The 20,616-nt window shown below is 35.8% G+C and overlaps 1 protein-coding gene across 8 annotated transcripts in view; it reads left to right on the top strand.

Annotated features, from left to right (window-relative positions):
- The window catches only part of ABCC9 (ATP binding cassette subfamily C member 9), a 149,626-nt gene that overhangs the window by 20,202 nt on the left and 108,808 nt on the right, over nucleotides 1–20,616 (top strand). For all 8 annotated transcript variants that reach the window (XM_055318744.1, XM_055318743.1, XM_055318746.1 and 5 more), the window contains 9 exons: nucleotides 1,899–2,065; nucleotides 3,076–3,318; nucleotides 5,156–5,350; nucleotides 7,733–7,885; nucleotides 8,710–8,865; nucleotides 12,387–12,521; nucleotides 14,339–14,501; nucleotides 18,467–18,507; nucleotides 19,393–19,535. In XM_055318744.1, coding sequence (XP_055174719.1) covers nucleotides 1,899–2,065; nucleotides 3,076–3,318; nucleotides 5,156–5,350; nucleotides 7,733–7,885; nucleotides 8,710–8,865; nucleotides 12,387–12,521; nucleotides 14,339–14,501; nucleotides 18,467–18,507; nucleotides 19,393–19,535 — 1,396 coding nt within the window. The remainder of the gene's footprint in view (nucleotides 1–1,898; nucleotides 2,066–3,075; nucleotides 3,319–5,155; nucleotides 5,351–7,732; nucleotides 7,886–8,709; nucleotides 8,866–12,386; nucleotides 12,522–14,338; nucleotides 14,502–18,466; nucleotides 18,508–19,392; nucleotides 19,536–20,616) is intronic.

Here is a 20,616-nt window from a genome sequence, read left to right as displayed (position 1 = left end):
TCCCCTCTGGTAACTATCAGTTTGTTCTCTATAGTTAAAAGTCTGTTTCTTGGTTTCTCTCTCTCTCTCTCCCCCCCCGCCCCCGCGTGCTCTCTCCCTCTCCCTTTTCCCTTTGCTCATTTGTTTTGTTTCTTAAATTCCACGTATGAATGAAATCATACGGTATTTGTCTTTCTCTGACTATTTCACGTAGCATAATACTCTCTAGCTCTGTCCATGTCATTGCAAATGGCAAGATTTCATTCTTTTTTGTAACTAATAGTCCATTATATATATTATTATATGTATAATATAAAATTATAATATCATAATATAATATATTATATATTCCATTATATATGATATATAATACATAATTGTATATATACATATACATACCACATATTCTTTATCCATTCATCAGTTGGTGGACACTTGGGTTGTTTCCATAATTTGGCTGCTGTAGATAATGCTACTATAAACATCGGGCTCAGTGTGTCCCTTTGGATTAGCATTTTTGATGATAAAACTCTTTGTTTTGAAGTCTATTTTATCTTATACTAATATAGCCACTCTAGATTTCTTGTTTTTACTGTTTTCATTGTATATCTTTCTCCATCTACTAACTTTCAATCTGTTTCTTTATATTTGAGACAAATCTCTTTTTTTAAAGATTTTATTTATTTACTTGAGAGAGAGAGAGAGAGAGAGAGAGAGAGAGAATGTGAGCAGGATGAGGAGCAGAGGGGAAAGGGAGAGAGAGAGAATCCCAAGCAGACTCTGTGCTGAGCAAAGCGCCTGACGCAGGGTTCAGTCACAGGATCCAGAGATCACGATGTGAGCCAAAATCAATAGTCAGATGCTTACCAGCTAAGCCACCCAGACACCCCAAGACAAATCTCTTTAGGTAGCATGTAGTTGCATGTAGTTTGGTCTTTTTTCCCCTCTAAATCTATTCTGACATTTCCTGTTTTATGCTAGAACAAGATAGATGATGAGCTTATATGTCAGTGTTCAGTTCTTTTTCACTAAGGAATCTGTGACCACCTTTAAACTTCAGTAACTGTGATGTCTTGTACAATGGATTGTCTGATATATGCTTCAGGTTTCTTCTTTCTCATCCCATATTCATTTGTACTACCTTTATTTAAAGTTTGAAGTATATTGGACCTTTGATTTCTAGGAAAGTGCCTTTCTCATACCTCCTGTAAAACGCTGGCTGTAGTTATGAAATGGCATAGATGCTTACCTTTCTCATCCCACTACCTAAGGTCTGGCTTTATTCTGTAGGATCATTGTTCTTCACTTTGTGGAGGCATGTAGTATTTTAAACCATTTGGGTGAGAAGAGTTACTTACTACATGAATGCTGATCTATATAGCAGAAACCCCATTATATAGCTAATATGCACTCCATAATAATTCCAGGGTAATACCATTAGACATATCCCTGGAAGCTGCAGCACACTAACCCATTGGATAGGTGATGCAGATAACAACTTGTGAATTCTTCGTATGATATAATAACGACTTCTTCTTCTTCTTCTTTTTCTTCTTCTTCTTTTATTTTTTAAATAATCGGGGCTTCTTAAAGAACAATACTGGGAGACAGAGTCTACAGAATTACATATGAGTCCTGGAGTGTAGGTTATTCCTATTTAGATGTCTTTACATCTGTTTATCTATTACAGAGTGGAAGCACTAGCATTTTAAAGTCATTACCACATCTCCAGTTTAAAACTCCAAAACTGCATGAAGCATATATGTTGTTTTCTTAAAAAATAAAATAATGTGGAAATAAAATATTTAAAATTAACTTTGTTTTAAAAAAGCATTATATTTATGTTGAAATTTCAGTGAAGTTTGAAGAAATATAAGGAAAAGATTGCATCTTTTTCCTCTTCCTTTTTATTTTTCCAGCCCTATTTCTGTATTGGGTAATGGCCTTTATTACAAAAACCATAAAATTGGTCAAGTACTGGCAGTCCGGTTGGGGAGTATCAGACTTGCGTTTCTGCATTACTGGCATGATGGTCATCTTGAATGGACTCCTCATGGCTGTGGAGATCAATGTAATTCGGGTCAGAGTAGGTATCTAATCATTTCTATTTAATTAATGGAATTCAAAACCCCAATAATTCAAGATTATAGTCAGCCAGAAATCAGTGTTCAAGAGGATGAGCAAATATATATCATCTGTGTGTATAAAAGTTGAACTAATACTAAGTTTCAGGCTATTAGTGTTCCAGAAATCTTGATATAACCCTAGAATCTATTTATTCATCTGTAAATATTAATTGATTGTTATGTGCCAAATATTATGCTCAGTTCATATTATAGATGTAATTGTTTTTATCAGGAAATTCCATCATCCATGATTTGTACCAAGCACACCTATATTAGGCAAACTACTGTATTCCTAGAAATTTCAAAATGAAAAGAAGATAATACCTTTGCTCCTTTTACTTATGAAGAAACTTCTACAGAGATAACTAGCTATATCCAGAGTCACATGGTCAAGACTCGTGCCTGGTCTGTGATTATAAACCTGTTGTGTTTTGCATCACATAATGCTGTTATGTTGTATGACATATTTGTGAATGATTTTTCAGTATTAATTTTCTATAGAGCACTTTGTTTGCTCTTAATGGCAAGTTACAAGCTGCAAGGAATAGTGGAGAACAGTTAGTGAACATTAGCCAAACCACAAATTATCAGGGAGTGACTCAATAATAGTGTCAACACACTTAAAAAATCTAAATAATGTAAAAATCTTTATTTAGTTGACCCTATCACAGGATACCATGAAAGACTGGTTCCTAGTAATAACTATCTTTTAAAGACATAATCTGTTTTTTTGAATTGTCCCTACGTGGATTAAACATGAAATTCTGGCATTTACTAATTAACATAGACACAACTGAAGGGAAATATTTCAAAAAATTTTTTGAATATAATAAAATAAAAATTTAAAATAAATGTAAAATAAACATTCTGTCCTCCTGAAATGAAAATGTAGAAAAAGTTAAAATTTTATTTGAATATGTAAAAAAAGAATTGGGTTAATTATTATTCTGTGGAATTTTTCTTGCCATAGAGATATGTATTCTTCATGAATCCTCAGAAAGTAAAGCCTCCTGAAGACCTCCAGGATCTGGGTGTGAGATTTCTTCAGCCATTTGTGAATTTATTGTCAAAAGCAACATACTGGTGGATGAACACACTTATCATATCTGCTCATAAAAAGCCTATTGATCTGAAAGCAATTGGAAAATTACCAATAGCAATGAGGGCAGTAACAAATTATGTTTGCCTGAAAGATGCATATGAAGAGCAAAAGGTAATTTAGTATCAGTTTTTCATGTCCATAATTGTAGAAAATGGGTCGATTAAATATAAAGACAGTGAGCTTAAATATCTTGTTAAGGAAGAGCAGATTTTCTTCCTATGACTTTCCCAGTAATTTTGAGTCATATGAATTGTTCCACTGTGCATGTATCAGAAGAGCCAATGAAATAAAGTTATATTGTGTTAATTGCCCAATTCATACATGAGGAGGGATAGGAGGAACACTAATTTTTTTCTGGAACCTACTAGAAAGTAAAAATTAAACTCAATGATCATGTATATCTAATCCTTGTTACCATATAATGTTAACAAGTCATGGAATTGTTTTTTTCAAGTATCTTTTCAATAATTTTGTTATATAAAAGTAAAATAGATCATATCAATAATAACCACATTTAAGAAACTAAAATCCTTAAATTAGTTATTGACGAAAATTTGGAGTCCGTATTCCAAACTTGAGAAACTGAATTAAATAAAGCTATGTATCATATATCATATATCATCCTATATGTCTGCCAAAATTGATTTCTTCTGGTATTTTGAGCATTTATAATTGATCTTAAAACTCTTAAATATGAGAGTCTTTGGATATTTTGAATTTATCTTGTTATCATTCTGTATAGTCATATCTGCTATCCACAGTGGTAGATATAATTTATATGGCAGTCATCTACATATATTGTAATTGAAATTATTAGTATTAACAACTTTGGAAAAGGGTAGGGTATGGTGAATCAGAGTTTTTGTCTGTTCTAAATCAAGACAACAATGCATTTATGGTAAATGATGAAAATGAGCTCTGTTTTGTGTCAAAATAATGTGTGTTATGAAATTAATATTGCAGGAAATGTTACTGCAAATGAACCTGAGTCATCTCTTTGGTTTCACCTCTGGGAAAAGTATTGCATAATATTTTTAAAACATCTTTGCTAAAGTAAAGATTAACAATATAGCCTAAACATAGTTCAAGAGCTCTGAGTACTCTTTATAACACAATTCAGCTTGAACTTAGTGCATTAATATCTTGTATTAATAAACTTTTTAAAATAATCAAATTATTCATCTAATAGGGAATCAAATATGAAACACAAATTCTATTCCATTGAGTTGGCTTCTTTGCCACAATGAAACACTTTATCCACCTCTCTAGACTTAATTATGATTATTTGTTCAGGTCTTAAAATCCTTTCAAAAAACAACTACAGATGTGTGAAAGCATGAGTTGACTTAAACGCATATGCCATTCTTCATTTTTGCATTTCTTTATCAAATAACTAGAAAACATAAGTCTAACACAACTTTAAAAAGTGCTGACTACTATTATTGGAGATGGGAAATACTTGGAAGAGAAACAATTTGAAGTTGGGGTTATCCATTTTGTTTAGCTCGTAGTAAATATCTTATGATCTAGTAACTAGTAAGAAATCTTGACTAGTCTTTCACATATGACTATAACCTTGAATTTTGTACTTCACTATCTTTTCCATCCAATGGTGTTTGGTAATATTAATGACGTATACACATTTTCCAAACTAAAAATAATTAAAATTAATTTTAATTTGATCTTAAGAATTTTGGGTTATCCTTTGGCAGCTAAAAGTAATGCAAAGTGTTTGAAAATCTGGCCTATTTACTCCTCATTCTATCCTATTAAAAGACATTCAGTAGCTACTCTTTGCATAGAATGCAAGGATATAGTTTATGCATACTATACTTAACACTTAGAAACTTAAAATATCATCAGAAATATCAGAATAATTGCCATAGTTGCTGAGATTAATTGCTGTGCTAGTAGTTTTATTTTGGTTCATTTGCTTTTCTTCTTTCAGAAAAAAGTAGCAGATCATCCAAACCGGACTCCATCTATCTGGCTAGCAATGTATAGAGCTTTTGGGCGACCAATTCTACTTAGTAGCACATTCCGATATCTTGCAGACTTACTGGGTTTTGCTGGACCTCTCTGTATTTCTGGAATAGTTCAGCGTGTGAATGAAACCCAGAATGGGACAAATAACACAACAGGAGTAAGTTTGTGGTTGTTTTTGAAAGGAAATACATTATTGGCAGATTTCATGTAATTGTTACTTTCTATTACTATTAATGTGGTTCTTTGAAGAGTTCAAAGAGGCTTATTTACAGAGAATTGAATGCATTTAAAGCAAAGAAAACAATAATTTTCCTTGTAGAGAAAATCATGTGTTTATGTATTCATTGAATGGATCTGTTCAACAAAATTATTTCTCAGATTCAGAGCCTATAAATATTTAATAATTACTATGCGCCAGAAGCCAGGCTCAGAAATTTCACAATGATTTTCTTTGATCTTTTTAGCAACCCTTCGAAGAATCTTCATGCATAAGTACATGAGGGTTGGCTGAGTCACTTTTTTTTTAGAGGCCTGTGACCAATTAGCAATGTGACTTGTAACATGTACATTTTTCTTTTCTTGTATGATAAAAGCCATCACTTTGTTTCATATATATATATCTTCCTTCTCAGAATATATATATATTCTGATTCTGAGGCTCAGGTTACACAGACCTCTGCCACAGAGAGGCACAGCTAGAAAGAGATAGCCAAGTTCCAGATACAGGTCTTTTAATTGCTCTTGCTGCACTGGCTGAGTGTACCTTTTCAGATTCCAGCCATCCCTCTCTGTAATCACTGCTTTCAGGCAGAAGTCGTGCCATTTCAGTTCCATTTCATCTAGCTACAGCTAGCTGTCATTTCCTTTTTAAAGAACTTCAAGCTCTTTTCTAGAATATGTCTAATGGAGATTAAATAGATGACATTTAAGCTAAAGTTTGGGCTTGTTTAGAATGTAATGCTTTCGTCTATATGCTAACCCATGATCCCTTCTTGTCAAGGAGGTATCTTAGAATAAAGTGCATGCCTTTGAAAGATTGCTGTTTGCTGTTATTAAGAAAGTCTCAAGTCTTATCATGAACCTCCTAGTTTCTAAGAGCTGATTTCTATTTGCTGTTATTTGCTGTTATTAAGAAAGTCTCTATTTGCTGTTATTTGCTGTTATTAAGAAAGTCTCAAGTCTTATCATGAACCTCCTAGTTCCTAAGAGCTGATTTCCTTAGGTTCACAGATAGAAACTCTAATCTAGAAGCATCAGTTTTCCTTTTCTATTCTCTCAATCTGATTTCCTATCCTTTTTTCCTCACCTATTACAATTTCATGCATTCTCAAGGCCTACATTAAATGCCACCTCCTCAATGAAGCTTTTCTGATTGCTCTGGCTGGAATTTGACTCTCCTTTGTACTCTCCAACATGTTGTTTATTTCACCTTGGCACTAGCTATAAATGTTCCTTATAATGAAGCATGTTATTTATGGCCATGCTTATCTTTCTAGGTGGTAAGCTCTTTCAACAGAAGAACTGTGAACTGTTCATATCTGTGTTCACAATGTATAGCTCAGTCACTTACACATATTGGTGCTCAATTATTATTGAAGTGAACCAGATATTTTCACCACTGAATGCATTTTTGTGATGTTTTGTCCCTACTAGCCTGATTACATTCCATTAATTCCTCATAGAATTTTTCTATCATCCCTCTCCCTTTCACATATTAACCACATGCTTTTCTGAGAAGGAGCAGAACTTACACATTTCTGTGTATCCCCATGAAAGAAGAGGAAGGGACCCGAAATAGAATTTAATGGATCTAAACCTTAAAAATGAAGATTGTCCAGATTGACACAATATACTTATTTAAGTGTTACTTTTCCCTCACTTCTAACCAAGATACCACATACTATTGGTACAAACAAAAAGCAATCAGTTTTGTATTTCCCTATGATGACTTCACTCATATTCCTGCTGAAATGATTTAATAAGTTATGTTTTGTTACTGGAAGTGTCAACGTGGGTGAAATTAATAGCCACATTACATATTTTATGATTTATTTTGTTAATATAAATTAAGATACATGAGAATTAGAGTAAGTCAGCTATGTAGAATTATTTTAAATTTGTAAAGCTATAGAAATTGTATTTTTGTTTCATTGGTCTTGCTGACCATCAATGTTGTGGTTTCTACTTCTAAATTACAGTCTAAATTAACTTTAATCTTCAGTTACTGCTTCTTAATTTATCTGTGCAGAAAATATACTCAAATTTTTAAAAATTAAAATGTACCTTTTTTCCCTAATCAGGCATTTCCAGCAATCTAAATGATCAGTTGGGATTTTATGCATTGAACTAGTTTGAATTTATATCTGTGGACATAATGAAGAAAAGCCAAAATTGCCTTGCTGTGGCTCATTCCACTGCTGTATTATAAAGACATTGAGTTTATATATTTAACAATCATATGTCATTTAATAAAAGTGAACTGTACACCTGGCATATGAAAAGACCAGGTTTAATTTATGTCTTTTTCTTTTGGGACAAGATTTCAGAAACCCTTTCATCAAAGGAATTTCTTGAAAATGCTTATGTACTAGCAGTTCTTCTTTTCCTGGCCCTTATCCTGCAAAGGACATTTTTACAGGCTTCCTACTATGTAACCATAGAGACTGGCATTAACCTCCGTGGAGCTCTGCTGGTATGTAAAAGCTTTGAATGATCTTTGTTTTTTGAAAATACAATATGCCATCCAATGAGAGGAGGATAGTGGAGTCAATTTTGTTTTTCATTCTGTTTTTACTTTCGTACTTCAACACTTCTAGAAGCTACTTAATAAAATAAACAGAGCTAATTAGTAAACCCACTGAATTTTTAAAAGCTTTTGTAGTAATTAGAAAACTTTTGGGGCACCTAGATGGCTCAGTCGGTTAAGTTTCTGACTCTGCATCTCAGCTCAAGTCTTGATATAAGGGTTGTGTGTTGAAACCTTGGGTTGAGCTCCACACTGGGTGTGTAGCCTACTTAAAAAAAAAGAAAGAAAACTTTTGAGAATTTACATTATTTATCTTTGTTTCAGTTTTTTCTAAAGGTTATGTTTAAAACTGAATATTCATTTTGATTGTATCACCAGAAAATTAAATTTGTATATAGTTGAGGACTGAAAGTAACTATGCTAAAATGAAGATAGTGGTTGACTTAAGATGGTATTCTGTTTTTTTTTTTCCTTTTTTCTCCAGAAAAATTTAAAATGTCATCTTTTCAATAAAAGTGAATAGAGTGGGGATCCCTGGGTGGCGCAGCGGTTTGGCGCCTGCCTTTGGCCCAGGGCGCGATCCTGGAGACCCGGGATCGAATCCCATGTTGGGCTCCTGGTGCATGGAGCCTGCTTCTCCCTCTGCCTGTGTCTCTGCCTCTCTCTCTCTCTCTCTCTCTCTCTCTGTGTGACTATCATAAAAAAAAATGTGAATAGAGTGTTGATTAAGTTTAGAGCTTCAAGTACTTTATTGTTTGTTTGTTTTGCAGGCCATGATATACAATAAAATCCTTAGGCTGTCTACATCTAATTTATCCATGGGAGAGATGACCCTGGGACAGATTAATAACTTGGTTGCCATTGAAACCAATCAACTTATGTGGTTCTTGTTCCTGTGTCCCAATCTATGGGCAATGCCTGTTCAGGTAAATCAATATATAAAATATTCTCATTTGCAGAGGAAACAAAACAAAAGGAGTATGAAATATTTAGGTCAATAAAGGGTAAACTTTTTGAATATGCTAGGTTATTGTACCCTTTTTAAAGAAGAGAAAGCTGAGACTCAGAAATACTCTGATATAGGTTAAGAAAGGGGTTTGGAATTCTACCTCTTAGGTTCAAGTATTTGCTCTACCGGTTTGTGTTGTGCCCCAGATTGCGAATCCGAGAAAACCACCAAAGAGCCGACACCGATGCAAACACACGAGGGTTTATTTACAAGCTCGAGCTTGGGTCCAAGTATACCTGACACAGCGGAGCAGGGACTTGGACCCCAAAGGGTGTTACAGCTGGGTTTTTATGGGCTGGTCTAGGGAATTTTCAGAAGGGGTGGAGGAATTTCTTAAGCTCTGTTTTCATTCCAATATGGGACTTTCTGTCTCTGTCAAGGGCGTTCTGAGCTCTGTTTTCATTCTGATATGGGACTCTCTGTCAAGGGTGTTCTGCAGTTTTTCCTGTAAAGTTCAGCTCTTATTCACAGGGGCCTGAGATGGCTATACTTGTGCTAATGCTAAACTTGAGGTGGAATGGCCTTAATTTTCTTGGCCTCCACATTTCCCCCTCTCAGAGGAACCTAAGGAAGGACCGAATCATGGGTCCAGGCTGGTCTCAGTAACAAGGTCCAGTGGTTGGTATTGGTGTCTGAGTACCATGACCTGAACTGCATTGACTCTGTCTTTGACAAAAGCAACTAATTTAGCAGCGTACATGAGAACGTCGCAGTCTTAGCTTTAGGGGATTGTCCTTGTCTGGTTGGCCTTTCCATTCTGGAACAAAGTCCTTGAGAATGGCGTGTGGGTCAGCTGGCTGGACATGGGTGTAGTGGACCCGGGGAGTAATCCCGTCGACCTTGAGAGCGGTGGGAGTGGTCAGAATCACGACGTAGGGTCCCTTCCAGCGAGGTTGAAGTGTCTGGTATTGGTATCTCTAGACCCACCCAGGAGTGGCCCGGTTTTGTAGAGGGCTTTCAGCTTAGGCCATACCTGCTCATGGGCTCTTTGTAACATTTGGAGGGAGAAAAGAAATTGGTTATCATCAAACTCAGCAAGCACCTCAGGTTTTAAATTGGGGATAATAGGTGGAGGAAGACTGAACATGATTTTGTAGGGGGTAATCCCATCTTATATGGGGAATTCCTCACCCTATATAGGGCAAAGGGGAGGAGAGTCACCCAGTCCCTGCCAGTCCCCAGGGCTAATTTAGTTAAGGTCTCCTTTAATGTTCTGTTTATCTTCTCTACCTGTCCTGAGCTTTGGGGTCTATATGCACAATGTAATTTCCAATCTGCCCCAAGTACTAGTGCCACTCCCTGTTTTACCTTAGAGATGAATCCTGGTCTGTTGTCTGATCCAATTCTAACAGGAAAACCATACCTTGGTAAGATGTCTTCCAGCAGTTTCTTGGTCATGATCTGTGCTGTTTCATGTTTGGTGGGAAATGCCTCTGTTCATCCTGAAAAAGTATCTATAAACACTAGTAAATATCGGTATCTGAATTTTCCAGGTTTTCCCTCAGTGAATTCCACTTCCCAGTAGGCTCCTGGGCAATCCCCCCAGAACCGGGTGCCTGGGTTAGATCCATGGGCGGTGGCATTAGTTAACTAGTTAACAAGTCCCTGCTTCGCTGTGTCGGGTATACTTGGACCCAAGCTCGAGCTTGTAAATAAACCCTTGTGTGTTTGCATTGGTGTCGGCTCCTTGGTGGTTTTCTCAGATTTGCAATCTTGGGCACAACAGTTTGCACAAGTGTTTACATCTTCAAAGCATCAGCTTCCTTAACTTTAAAATGGGAGTGATAATAGTATCTGCCTTGTAGAATTGTTGGAATTGGCAGGACTAAATAAGTTGTTATGTGTAGCACGTTCAGTGTAGTGCCTAGCATTTCACGGGCATTCAGTAGTTGTTAGTTTTTATCATTATTGACCAAATTCAGGCAAGTCACAGAGCCAAGGCTTGCCCCCTTTCATTTTGACAGACTCTCTTATGGCATTTCTGAAGTAGAGCAATTTTTGTATTCCATCCCATAATTTCAATAGCTGACGTATTCTAAAATGTCACACTTTATTAGGTGATAGGAACACTAACAAGCTGGAGGGCAGTTTCGCTATTTTTTTTGGAAAATAGTATTTTAGAAAAGATGTGGGTTTTCCCCTCTGGGTAAAATCACAAAAGAAGTATTTTCAGCCCTTTTCTCTATGTGATGCTGAATATTTTTAGTTATCTCAAGTTTTGCATCCTTTAGAGTTTAAACTGTAGATCTTACTAAATCCACTTGATCACCTATGTCCCTGTGTACCAAGTGGTATTGAAATGCATACAAGAGTAAATAAGATATAGTAGTTTGAAAATTTGTCTTTTTAGTTTTAAATGGAAATCCAAGTCAAATAAAAGTGTATATCATGCACAGTGCATGACACAAAGTAAAACTTAAAATATGCTTGGTTTCATTTTATCAATATGTACTTATATACAGGTCAAGGCTGCCTACATGATATAATTTAAAATGCACCAAAAATCCCAGGCTGCTTCTGGTTGACTGTATCATGAGTGTCATTAAAGAAGCTTTCATTTTAATTGGAATCCCTAAAAAGCCTAATTGGTTAGGCAGTAAATATGTGCACTTGCCTCTAAAAGGCCACTGTTAGTTGTTATCATTGGCATACACCCAAGGGTTAAATGCTTTTACTGCATGGGTGTAGTTAATTAGTTGTCATTTTTAGCCATGATAAACTGAGCTACTGGAGGGAAAAAGTGGGGAAAGAAGATTGCAGGGTCAAATCTTTTAAGTTTTTAAAAGAAGAGAAGAAAGTGACAAACCAGAGATAGTTGGTTTACATGATTCAGCTCTGGGTTTTGGGAAATAAATTTAAAAAAGAAAGTGAGGTATGAAATACCACCAACTTTAGCTTCTTCACAATTTTAATGAAGCTTAGCCTCTTGTCATCAAGTGACTTCTGGGGACATTGAGGATGTGAGGAGCCCAGATTATGCCTTTAACCTACAAACAACCATCCAGTGTTCACTTACATTATGATGCTGCCTCCTGCTTTCTATCCTTCCTGCCTGGAAAAGCTAGTACAATTCCATGACAATATGGAATGTCAGTTACAGCGGGTGATAACATTGTCAAGAAAAATTTCCTGTCCTTTTAAAAATGTGAAGACTATGTTAGAAGGTCAGAAGCATCAGGGGACCAGTCTGAAGCATCATGCAGTAAATTGGTTTGACACCAGTTGTACAGATCATCAGACTAAAAATAAATTCCTACTACTTAGCATTCCTCAAATAAAACATAGTAAAATCCAACAGTTCTTAGTTGAGTTGACTTCCAAATAAATATACTTATTAATTAATAATTAAGAACTACTACATTTTCACCATATTTCCTTTCATGCAGTGGTCCCCACACTCCTATTCATTTTCTCTTTTCCATATGTTTTCCTTTATAGATCATAATGGGAGTGATTCTGCTCTATAATTTACTTGGATCGAGCGCATTGGTTGGCGCAGCTGTCATTGTGCTCCTCGCGCCAATTCAGTACTTCATCGCTACAAAGTTGGCAGAGGCTCAGAAAAGCACTCTTGTAAGTTAACATCCTTTGGAAACTTGATTAGGAAAATCTAGTAAGCTTTTTTATTTTTAAAATAATAGGAAATGAATACATGCCACTCAGAATCATTTGGAAATTATCATATTTCCTTTCAACTCTTAGGTAGCAAATGTGTATTTTCTGTGTTGCAAAAACACTTTTTAAAAGTGGACTTGAAATGAATGACTTGATGATCTTAGACTCAAAACACCAGAGTCACAAATTCTAATGTTTTTAAGTGCCATGAGGGATGAGACGTTGGATCTTCTTGTAGATCACTTGTCTAGAGAATATACCTAAGTGTGTTTTGAGCCCATTGGATGCTAATTATTGACATAGGATAAATGTATCAAAGAACAAATAAAGCATCGGGTTTGCTGCTTCTGAAGTTAAATTTCCCTAAAATTGAATCAAACCATGTGATGATCTATGAAATTACACAGAAATATTTCAGTGGCAGCTGCTCTGGCTATGTTTATGGTCCACTTGGCAAACAAGGAATAGCCCAATTATTGATCCTTTCTGGCTTCAGTGTGCCATGAAATCATTTTATTGGACCCAAGAATTAGCTTCTTTTAAGGAAATATTGACAAATAATAAAATTGTTGGCAGCATGTTTAGAAATACAGTTTGATTAAATATGAGCAAGGCTGTCTGTAAATCAGGCATGACATGTAGGGATGCTGCCCCTGACAGAATTGTTTCCCAAGTTGGTTTCTTCTGTGAAAAGCAAGTTGCATGTGCAGGTGGTTTTTATCACTTGTTTTTCTGCTGCTCCCGGTGAGGTTACTCATTATTTCTGTCTGAGCCATCTCCCTATCTTCACTTCAGGACGTGAATAGAGAGGTGAGGAAGAGGGCCACAGAGTGGAGACATGACAATCCTCAGACATCTGTCTCTCATTTAGCTCGTCATGCAGTATTCATTGACTCATGTAACAATCATCTGATAGGCACTCAAGACCCTGTAGAGACCAAAAGATGAACAAAAACTGAGCCATTTGCTACTTTTGCTTCCTCCTACCTGTCTTTTGGCCAGTTGCGCTGCTCCTTTTGATAGTTCATGGGTCATAATGTACCTTACTGATAATTCTTATACTTGGTAGTAGTGGAAGTTGCAACAGTTGAGTAAAATCTCTTTTCAGTTGATCCAAATTCTTAGCAATTAGTACATCTAATTTAGGTCTTAGACCAGAGCTTATGAAGAAGTATGTAGAAATCTCTTGAAGTTAAAGCTAATAGCCTTGGTTTCAATAAGTGTATTATGAAGATGCAATGTGAACACATACAGTGGGAACATACACAACCCTCACATTCCCAAATAATAAGCAAACTAACTTTTTTTTTACATTCATTGTTTTCTAAGTGTGAATGATAGTGCTGAGGAGAGAATAAAATGAGTTAGATGTTTGAAGGAGCCACTGGAAGTTTCTGTATCACTTCCCTAAATGTCTATATATACAGTCTGTAGACATTATTCAAGGAAATCATGTGAAACTTTAAGAAACTGCTTTTATTTAACCCAAAGTGACAGAAGCGTAAAAATTTTTAGGTGGAAAGAGATCTGAGGCCATTTCATTCAACTCTTCATTTTAGAGTTGGAAGGAGAAAACACAGAAAGTTTGCCTCCTTCCTTCCACAGGATCTCACAGCCACAACCAGTGGCAGAGCCAGGCAGAAATCAAGATCTGTTTCATTCCTGTGTGATATATGTATATATGTATATATGTATATACATTTATATATATAGTCCAGCCTCTTTGATTCACTTGTATGCAGTGTGCACTTTAAAAAAAATTCTTTGTTTTATAGGATTATTCTACTGAGAGACTGAAGAAAACAAATGAAATATTGAAAGGCATCAAACTTCTAAAGTTGTATGCCTGGGAGCACATCTTTTGCAAAAGTGTAGAAGAAACAAGAATGAAAGAACTATCCAGTCTCAAAACCTTTGCACTTTATACATCACTCTCCAGTAAGTTGCCACTGCTCTAAGGACCACCAAAAAACATGTGATGTGGCCTATTCAGTTTAGGTTGTGCCCCCTGAGACATTCTACTTACCTAGGAAACCCATTTACTTTCTACATAGGTGAGGTGTTATCCAATAGCCATTAGCCACATGATCCTATATTTAAATTTAAATTAAAGTGCAGGGTTGGCATAGGCTTAGAGTCAGGTAAACCTGAATTTGTTTCCTTATAAAATGTGTGCTTTTGAAGAAAAAAAAAAGATGTGTACTTTTGTCATGTTAACTTTGCATCTGAAATCCTTGGTTTCTTCATCTGTAAAATGGGGATGGAGATGAGCATAGTACCTGTAATTGAGACTGTCACATCAGTTACCATTGGGATGAATAGTGGGTTTTCAATAAAAATTTGTTAAGTTGATTTAGCTATATTACTATTGAGTTCTTATCCTCAAAGATCTTCCAAAATAATCTGTAGTTGTCTTACCTATCTATCTGGGAGTTTATAATATTACATTTTCTTGAAGATTATACTTAAAATGCTAATTTTGAAAATTGAGAAGAAATGTCAATAATTCCAAATGAAAGAAGTTTCAAGAACTTTTAAATACGGAGCACTTTTATCTTCAGCTATAATTTTTATAAAGTAATTGTTTTAAAAACTGTTTTTTCCCCTCAGAGTGACACTGAGTACTCTCAAGAATAATTAAGTTTATGTTAGTACAATTCTTACAAACTTAGCCAAACTACTCCCACTAACATTTGATTTGGTTTGTGTGTCAGTTTTACTTATCTTTATTGTTCCCAAGACTTTGAACAAACTAAAATTTTGGAGGTTTATATATTATTTCCTCTCGAATTCTAAACTACCTTGGTTCTTAGAGATTATAAATACTTCTTTTGTAAAATAGATTTGGAGAAAGTATTTGGTTTGTATAGCTCATTTATTCTAGTCCTAAGGCCTGATGCATTAGAAATGAAATGGGAGGAAGATTTATCTTCCATCTCGGCACCACTGCTAATATGGTATCCAGATGCTAGAAGATGTAAAGATTGGTATCCATTTGTTTATATAGTAGTACTCTAAGCTGGGACCCTGACGGAGAAATGCATATTTCTCTGTGCAGTGGACTAAAATACTCATAAGAAGGATGGGTGCATCCAGAAATAATGACAATAAAAATATATTGAGATACTCAGCCAGTTATTGCCATAAGTGGCTTTACACATACCATCTCATTTAACCCTCCCAACATCCAATGATTTAGATTCTACTATTAATTCCATTTTAGATATTAAAAGACTGAGGTGAAGAGAGCTTAATGAACTTGAATTTCCCTTAAATCATTCACCTAATAAATCACAGAAATGGATTGTTAATCCAGTTTGTCTGTCTCCAGACGTGAGATTTAGTTGGTTTTTGAAAGTTGGATATAAAAAGAGAGAAAACAGAGGAGGCCATAATGGGGGAGAAAAACAAGAAATCATGAAGGTAAAAATACAGAGTCATGTGTTTATGATGGGCAGCAGGAATTCTTGAGTCAATTGTGTAAAATTCCAGTTGGACCACTTGTAAGATTTATGATCTGATTAAGTACAGTGTTCTTGGTGATTCAGAGCATGAACTTTGGGAATTGCATAGAGCTGGCTATAAATCCCAGCTCTTCCTCTTCTTGGCACTGTGGCCTTGACCAAGTCATTTATATCCTCCAAACCTCCATATCTTAGTCTGTAACATGAGGTGATAATAATGTCTACCATGTAGGACTTCGGGAAGATTAAAATAATAAATTATGCAAATTCTCATAAAGTTGTTGATTCTATTCTATCCACTATGTCAAATGCTTCAGAACTCATTATCTCATATAAAGCACCTGGCAAATGGTCTAGTGCTCACTAACCTCTGTCAGTTTCCTCGTCTAAAATTGGTGTAATAATAATAAATCATTACCACAGGTGTATTGTGAGAATCTAATGAGGCAGTGAATGTGACACTGTTTAGTAACTGTTAGAAGTATTCTATAAATCGAAGTGCCTGGATGGCTCAGTCAGTTAAGCATCTGACCCTTGATCTCAGCTCAGGTCTTGATCTCAGGATCCTGAGTTCAAGTCCTGCACTGGGCTCCACACTGGGCATGGAGCCTACCTAAAAACAAACAAACAAATAAATAAATAAATCATATATATATATATATATATATATACACACATATATACATCTTATAAATGGTATTTGTAGAGCACCACAAGAAGATAAAAATAATGAAAGAAAAAAATCAACATTTATAACAATAACAGAGTGGTTACTGTTGAGGCTTAGAGGGCAAGGTGACCTGAAATGAAGTCCTGCCTCAGTAACTTGTCAGCTCTCCAGCCTTGGTCAGTATTTGGGGGGAGTCTCCGTTTTCTCATCAGGAAGCTGGGAAGTATTAAGAGTATCTGGGGGAATTAAATAAGATAATGTGTGTAAAGTGTTTAGAAAAGTACCTGAAACATAAAAGTGCTCAATCAGTGATAATCTGAAAATATTGTAAAACAAAGTTAAACAGGACACTTACTAGTAGAATTGAAGATCCATCTTTACATTTATGAATCAGTGTTCTTGCCAGTTGAGATAATATCTGGGTGGGGGCGGGGGGGAGAGAAATTCTGTAATTTCCTAGCTTCCATTGCCAAATCGTCATGTACTATTTATGGATTTAATCCACTGGTAAGAGGCAAAAAGACAGTGTCATATTTTTTTGTCTTCACTTTGATGGAATTTTATATGGAGAAGTGAAAAGAACATACAGCTTTGAGACCAGAAAGTTCTGGGTTTAAATCCAAGCTCTATCAGCTCTTAGTTTGGAATCTTGCATGCTACTCACCCTTCATAAGCTGCTTCCTCATTATTGTGTAGAATAGTTGTGGTCATTAAATATGAGAATGTATGGAAAGTATTCTTATTGTATCTCAATTATTGTGGTGTGTTGGTGCAGAGCAAGGTGGTGGTGAGCAGTCCGAGAGGCCTGACTACATTGGTTTGAATCCCAGCTGTGTGAACCGAAGCTTCTTGTTCGCATCTTTATAATGGGATTAGGAAGAGTACCCGCTATAATACTTGGTGCAGATTGCTATATAAATGGTTTTCAGTCAGATAGCAGTTGCTCTTGTTCCTCTTCATCAAGGGGAGATTACCTATTCGAAGACGTTGATTATAAAATTAAGTATAAACAATGATGAGGGGAAAAGAAAGAAATACACTTAAAGAATGGAGTGACAACAGCCACAGAAAAGAGGTGGCAGCAGAAACATATCTTCTCATCTGTGTTGTTAGGAAGCTCAGGGCAGTGTTCGGATTCCCAGTATTGTATAAGAATTAGGATTTGATAACCAAGCCATACCTGGACCTGCAAAGGCACAATCTGATTCTGCATATAATGGTCAGGGTAATTCATGAGAATAGATCATGAGGACTGATGATGATTTTTGGATGGATTCTCTCCTGCATGTCAAGTAAACAAGGTTCCAGCTTCCACTCTGTTACCAATTCACTTAGTCGTTTACTCCTCAGTCCCTAGAATTCTATAGTTTATGAAAAATTTAACTACAAATCATGAACTTCGCTTTTTAATTTTATTGTGACCTCTAAATGCTAGTGTTTTCCTTGCTTCTCCTTCTGCCCCTCACCCTGCTTGTGTTCTCTCTCTCTCTCTCAAATAAATAAATAAAATCTTTTTAAAAATCTGTTTTAAAAAAAGAAAAAAATATTTTCTGATTCAGACTAATATGGGTGAACTCATAAGACTGTGAACAAGGAAATACCAACTGGGCAATGTTTGTGGACTCCAGACAAAATGTTATTTAATGCACTTGTTCCTCTCTATCTTCAAGGGAAGACAGAGATTATTATTAAAGTAATAATAGATGATTAAAGTTACTTAAAATGTTTCACAGTTCAATGAACCTAATGTATTTGATTTCTTTCCACAGTCTTCATGAACGCAGCAATTCCCATAGCAGCTGTTCTCGCTGTAAGAAACTTTATCTTGCTTTTAGAAATGGAACTAAGTCAGTGTTTAGAAATGATTTATGATCAAGAACGTGTGGTTGGTAATATATATTACTTTACCTCTGCCAGTTTTCTCTTGCAATCCCCATTGTAATCATTCTAATCCAGGGTTTCTCAAAGGTGACACCATAGACTTTTTTGGCCTAGATAATTCTGTGTTGGGAGGGCCATTCGTCTGCACGAGGATGTGTAGCAGCATCCCTGGCTTCTTCCTATTGGATGCTGTTAGCGCTCCCCAGACATTGCCAAGTGTGCCCTGGGGTGCAAAATTAATAGTAGTTGGGGACTAACTGTTGTAATCTTCATGACCTGTTTCCCAGACATTCTTGTATCAGGATAGTGGTAAATCAACAACCAGAAAAATACATTATATTTCAAACTAAAATGACAAACTAGGACTACATTTAGAAACATAAATAACTCTACATTGAACACTAATGTTGGCAAATCTAGTAAAGATCCATAATAGGGACCCTAAAACAATGGAATACCTTCTTTTTCTCTTAGAAAATTTAGTATTGGTTGAAAAGGACCCACCTGGTTGTTAAGAATTCTAGGTTCACTTCTCTGTTACCCTCCCCTACTCAGTAATTTGACAGAAATCAATTTCCTAATCTAAATAGAATCTGTTCTGCTCTTCTCACAAGTTTACTGCTGGGATGCCATGTAAACCATTAAGTACTCTACCAATGACAAGTATTTTGTTAGGGATCTGATTTGGATGAAGTAATTGTTCTTAGAGTAAGGATTGGTGTAGCAGAATATGTTAGGTTTATAAAATTGAATGTAAGCATTTGTGAAAGTTTCTCCAGCTTTCTCTAAAGAACTTCCTTCTCTCTTTGCACAGACATTCGTGACCCATGCCTATGCTAGTGGGAACAATCTAAAACCTGCAGAGGCCTTTGCTTCCCTGTCTCTCTTTCATATCCTGGTCACACCGCTGTTCCTGCTTTCTACAGTGGTCAGATTTGCAGTCAAAGCCATCATAAGGTATGCCCTGGAATGTCTGAAATTCTTTGCTTGATTATAGAAATGAATATATGCTCGTGGTAGTCAATTTGAAAAAGTATAAAAAAGAACATTCAAATCACTGCCCAGAGATAACCGTGTTAAAATTTGAATATGCTACTTTTCAGGCTTTTACAACAGTTTTAAATTAATTAATGAATTAATGAATTAATTAATTTTAAAAGACAACACTTGTTTGTCACCACTGGGAGCACCTGGCCTCCCTACAATTGTTTTTAAATGAAAATAATTATTCCGAAATAAAAAATTTGAGTTTATATAGCTTTTTTTTTTTAAGATTTTATTTATTTATTCATGAGACACACACACACACACACACACACACACAGAGGCAGAGACACAGGCAGAGGGAGAAGCAGGCTCCATGCAGGGAGACTAACTTGGGACTCGATCCCGGGTCTCCAGGATCAGGCCCTGGGCTGAAGGCGATGCTAAACCGCTGAGCAACCCGGGCTGCCCAAGTTTATGTAGCTTTTGACTTCTTATTTCACATATTGTTTATTTTCGCCCTCAATAAGATCATGATATTTATTGGATATGCCATAGTCCATTATTTCAAAGTACTGTTCTCTAACTTATTTGCTGATTACCTCCTCATTGGGCTTTAGAGTGTTTCTGCTTTCTACCTAACATAAGTAACATCGAATCAACATCTTTTTATATATTTAAACTTTTCTCTGATTATTTTCTTAACACAGATTTCTAGAAGTAGGGATGGGATACTTCTAACAGTATCTGTATTTTTAAAATTTTTATTATTATTTTTTTATTTTAAACTCCAGTATAGTTAACATACAGTGTTATGTTAGTTTCAGGTGTACAATATAGTGACTCAGCGCTTCCATGTATTACCCAGTGCTCATCAAGATAATTGTACTCTTAACCCCCTTCACCTATTTCATCCATCCCCACATCCACCTCCCTTCTGGTAACCATCAGTTAGTTTTCTATAGTTTTTTTTTCATTTTTTTTAATTGAAGTTCGATTTACAACATATAACACCCAGTGCTCATCCCATCAAGTGCCCCCCTCAGTGCCCGTC

This window comes from Nyctereutes procyonoides, unplaced genomic scaffold, assembly GCF_905146905.1.
Source record: "Nyctereutes procyonoides isolate TBG_1078 unplaced genomic scaffold, NYPRO_anot_genome, whole genome shotgun sequence".
In the NCBI taxonomy this organism is placed as follows: Eukaryota; Metazoa; Chordata; class Mammalia; order Carnivora; family Canidae; genus Nyctereutes; species Nyctereutes procyonoides.
Note: the sequence above shows the minus strand (reverse complement) of the source record. Positions and strands in the feature narration are given on the sequence as shown.